This window comes from Erigeron canadensis, chromosome 5, assembly GCF_010389155.1.
Source record: "Erigeron canadensis isolate Cc75 chromosome 5, C_canadensis_v1, whole genome shotgun sequence".
In the NCBI taxonomy this organism is placed as follows: Eukaryota; Viridiplantae; Streptophyta; class Magnoliopsida; order Asterales; family Asteraceae; genus Erigeron; species Erigeron canadensis.
Window position 1 is genome coordinate 41,645,689 of NC_057765.1, and position 4,751 is coordinate 41,650,439.

General features: G+C 34.9%; 1 protein-coding gene across 3 annotated transcripts; it reads left to right on the forward strand.

The window, feature by feature from the left end:
- Window positions 1-711: 711 nt before the first annotated feature.
- On the forward strand, window positions 712-4,516 carry LOC122602036 (pentatricopeptide repeat-containing protein At4g04790, mitochondrial-like). Of its 3 annotated transcripts, XM_043774769.1 has the most exons (5): window positions 712-1,031; window positions 1,297-1,372; window positions 1,590-1,801; window positions 4,118-4,258; window positions 4,337-4,516. In XM_043774769.1, coding segments are annotated over exons 1-5 (582 nt in total). In that variant the 5' UTR covers window positions 712-879; the 3' UTR covers window positions 4,338-4,516. The 3 variants fall into 3 exon arrangements, 1 of the variants encoding a protein (XP_043630704.1); XR_006324145.1 differs by having other exon boundaries at window positions 987-1,031; window positions 1,121-1,372; window positions 4,118-4,516; XR_006324144.1 differs by lacking the exon at window positions 712-1,031 and adding an exon at window positions 1,068-1,230 and having other exon boundaries at window positions 4,118-4,516.
- Window positions 4,517-4,751: the final 235 nt, after the last annotated feature.

Consider the following 4,751-nt stretch of genomic DNA (forward strand, 5'->3'; position numbering starts at 1 on the left):
TCTCTCTCCTAAAAAGACCTTCACCTTTTCCCTAAAACAAAGGTCTTCAAGATCTCCTTAAAAATAAAAGGAAAATAAAGGCTACAAATAAAGAATGTTGGATTGTTGTGAGTATTTATTCTTCTAGGTTTTTCTTGATGTTCTTATTGATTTTTTTCCATCGAGGTTATTAGTGGAGTGAAGAAATTTATTATATGGATTGTATTTTAGAAAATTCTTCAAATATATATTTGACTGACTATGATTTGTATATTGGTAATCCACAAACATGTTCAGATGATCACTCCAATTCTAGTTCATGTAAATGTACCATTTCTCTCATGGGTCAACTGTAATTTTGATTGATACACATGGCCCAGTGTATAATTTTGATTATATTCCTTTGAACGTCATATGTTGTAAAGTGTTTTATGAGTGATTGATAAACATAATTGCAATCCTGGGTTTTTTTTCATTGCTTTATAAACATATCAATTACTTATGAGTTATGAGCCTCTTAATGGCATATAAAGACCTGGAATTTTTTGTTTCGATATCTTTGAATCAAAAAAAGAAAAATGTTATTTGGTGATAACATGCTGGAATGAGAGAGAAAGATAAAAACAAAATTAATTAACCCACGTTAATTAGCTTTGATTTAAGTAATATCTAATTTGGAATATTGGAATGATGTGGATGGCCATGCCACACTAAAAAACACAGCCCCATCATCGTAGAATTTCCCGTTTTGAAAACTTTCACCAAACCTTGAAAAATTAAATGCTTACATTACATATTCTCAAAACCCCATCAATTCTCAGCCTTGAAGATAATCTTCAACAATCACCCACACTAAAAAAACACACACTCTGATCTTTCTATTACAAAAATTGCAAAACGATGTCGTCTTCAATGGCTTTATTTTCATCAACCCCAGCAACTAAAAGCATTCTTGTATCCGAACTTGCAATAAAAGGGCATATGTCTGATGCCCTTGTTATTTATGATGAGATGGGGAAAATTTGGAGCCGCAAGCTGTTTTACTTCTTATTGTAAGAGTTTTATATAATCCTTTGTTAAGTTGCTTTTTTTTTGTATACTTTTTCATTCATTGCCCTTAAGAATCTGAAAATGTTATCAGCAACATGGCCAAGATGAATGTGAGCTACTCTATGAGTTAGAGGATCATGATCTTTGGGTTAAAGGATGTGACTTGATCATATCATTTTGTATTCGGCACAAACTTTTGTGGTCTGTCTATCGTTTTTGTTTTGTTTTAAGTACTATTATTGTCTCACATAGTTTACTTTGAAATAGCTCGACATATGATTTGTTGAAGCAACGGGTGCAGAAGGCCACTCGTGACTTCCACATTAACAGCATTTTTGTCGGGGTAATTGGTTTTTTCCTATCTATGTATCTATCATAAATCTTGTTGCTTAGCTTGACGACGATATAACTAAATATTTTGTATAGACGGGGTGGGCAATGGTTTAAATAAGAAATGGGTTGATTTCAACTTACATTTTTGCAAAATAACTAACGAGGCTTTCCCCTCTTATAAAACATTTAAGAAAATAAATGAAGTTTTCTTCATATGTTGATCTCAGGCGTTTGTTGAAATCACGAACACGGAGCCAGCTGGCATTCAGTTCGGCATCGATCTCTTTCGAGCAATTAAGGAAGATTTGCGTATTAGACCCCCACGAGGGTGTCCTGATTTTTTGCTCGCCTCAAGCGTTGCTGCAAAGGAAGGTGCTGGGCTTGTTTGGAAAGAGTATGAGTTAGCTGGTTTGCCTTACAATCAGCTTACGTATCTTAGGTCAGTTGCATTATATTATTCTAGTTGCGAGTCACTAAACCTATGCGTATCTTAGGTCAGTTGCATTATATCCAATTGGCCCTAATTATAGCCCCGTCCCCTTCTTCTATCTTGTGTTTAGACTTGGGTTCAACTATATAATGTGATAAAATGCAATTTATAGTACAAAACTTGTTGGCACTTGAATAGCCAATTGCATAGAAAGTAATTAACTAGGAAATATACGGAATTGGAATTCCCTTTGTCTCCAGGATCGGATTTAAACACAAGATTAACAAGAAGTTGATTTTTATTACAACAAACAATAATGTTTACATTGTAATTGAGACACACTTAAAAACTGAATACATCATATCTATATATACATAATGAATTGTTGCCTCCATCAGGTGTATATTGTGGTTTCTCTATAAACCGCTCTAATTAACTGTAAACTAACAATCGTTGGCAACGTGTCTATCTAAACGACACAGCCCTTATTCTATTTACAAAGGGGTGTTTGTCGGCATATGGCCCAAACACGAATAGCCCGTTTTCTACTTGACCCATTAGTCTAAACTATGGGTTTTTAACCCGTATATTTTGACATTAACTTTCTTCCAACATATTCCCCCCTAATGTCAAAATATCTTCTGCACTTGAACTTGACTCCTTTTATTTTGATCAGTCATGATCATTATTTCTATCTTTGATCTTCTAGGGTTCATGTTTCTGATCTTACATAGTTACTGCATATAAGCTCATGCTTTTGACTTGTTGTCGGCTCTACGTTTACAAGTCTGATTGTTTTCTCCATTTAGACCATACTTGCAGCAGCCTTTTATCTATGAATCTTCATGCTCCTGCTTTATGTTCTTCCTTTCTTTAAGGCAACATCGTAGCCTCATGAAACTAATTCCCAAACGTGGTGTCTTTCTTGATTACAAATTTTCTTTGATGGATCTTTCTTTGATTCATCCATGAATCACCCATCTCCACATTAAGAATTCAGAGGTCCAGTCCAAGCATAAAAATGATTCTTCGCGTTTTTGATCAACACTTTCATCCTTATTGTAACCTTTGACAAAGACTCCTGGTTTTTCTTGATTTACTTTAATCCTTCTTGAAATACTCCTCCCGGTTTCCATCTTCACCACACTACAAACTCTTCCTTGGGTTTGTTTAACGCAAATCTACTGTAATTAGTTTTATTAACATATCTTTGTTCCACAGAAGCATGTTGTATAACCGTCTTTATTAGTGGTGTTTCCATCTTCGATTCTTGCATACATATGTAAGTGTGTTTGTCTTCCTCTTCTGTTCCTGTTCTTATGTCGAGTCTGCCAAAAAAAAAAAGAAACTCTTTTTCATCCTGTAACATCCAAAACATCAAGATATGATGTTCCTTTCAAATCTACATGAACAAAATCTATGTTCTTTCCTTTTTGTACAAACAGAACACGGCTTTGTGTTCTTTTCCCTTTTCAATTCTGGTTAACATCCACAATACCATTCAAAAATACCAGCGTGGCATTATTTCTTCTGTTTAAAACGCACACCCAACAAACAATACTTTGTTTGCCTTCAACGAGAATCCCTGTTCCTTTCTTCTTCGAACTGTTTTCTTTCTTTCTTGAGAATTGTTGCACTAACAATTCTATTGGTGCCTTCTCCTAGTAATTCGTTTCCCTGTTTCAGAAACGAGCGATCAATCACGCCTTTTGATCTTTTTGATCAAAGTTGAATATATTTTCTTGCAATCTTGGAGCCTTAGGCTCTGATATCAATGTAGGGAATCGGAATTCCCTTTGTCTCCAGGATCGGATTTAAACACAAGATTAACAAGAAGTCGATTTCTATTACAACAAACAATAATGTTTACATTGTAATTGAGACACACTTAAAAACTGAATACATGATATCTATATATGCATAATGAATCGTTGTCTCCATCAGGTGTATATTGTGGTTTCTCTATAAACCGCTCTAACTGTAAACTAGCAATAGTTGGCAACGTTTCTATCTAAACGACACAGCCCTATTCTATTTACAAAGGGGTGTTTGTTGGCCTATGGCCCAAACACGAATAGCCTGTTTTCTACTTGACCCATTAGTGTAAACTATGGGTTTTTAACCCACTAATACTATCTGACATATACGTATATTATGACATTAATTTTCTTCCAACAGGCAACAAGCACCCGCAACTGTGTTAGAATCTTTACGGGAATTCAGTGAATTCCATTATGGATAACCAAGTTCCAGTTTTTTCTATTTTGGGTAGGTTTGTGCGTTGTCTAAAATGGTTATTTGATTTTTTGTGAATTTCTTTTGCAGCATGCATCAGGCCCTTCTTGCCTCTGGGCAGCATGAACAAGCTGAGTTGCTGCTTGAGAACATGCCCAGGAGTTTTCTTGACGAGTTTATGGAGCCTCTAATTATGGCGAATAACTCAACTTTTGGCTGTGTTGAAACCTAGTATATGTGTTAATTATATAGCTTAATTGAATGATATATCTTGTGTTTATTCTTATTGTTATTATCAGAATTGTGCAGGTTTTGAGAAATAAAGAAGTGAAGGGACTCAAGTTGTTCAAGACTCAATCTTGGAGCAAAAGGACTAATAGAGAAGAAGAGGAAAGTCGAAGGGTGCTTGATGTAACTTATTTATGAGTTTTTTTCTAAAATAGTATATTGACTAAAATTATTTACCAAATTAGTGTAGTTTTAAAAATATTTACCATTTTAGTAGAAAACTTTCGAACACGCCGCGTTTTACTGGAAAGGATCGAACCATGGGAACGAATCTACAGGGCTATCACCTTCTTTGGCCAGATCTTCCAACCTTTTCACAATTACAGTTCACAGCGCCCTTGACTAAACTAATCTAATAGAAAGTCAAGGGGCTTGAAAGCTTACCTGATTATTAGAGAAAGGTTTGGAACCCTATTTTTAACATTATAAAGATTGT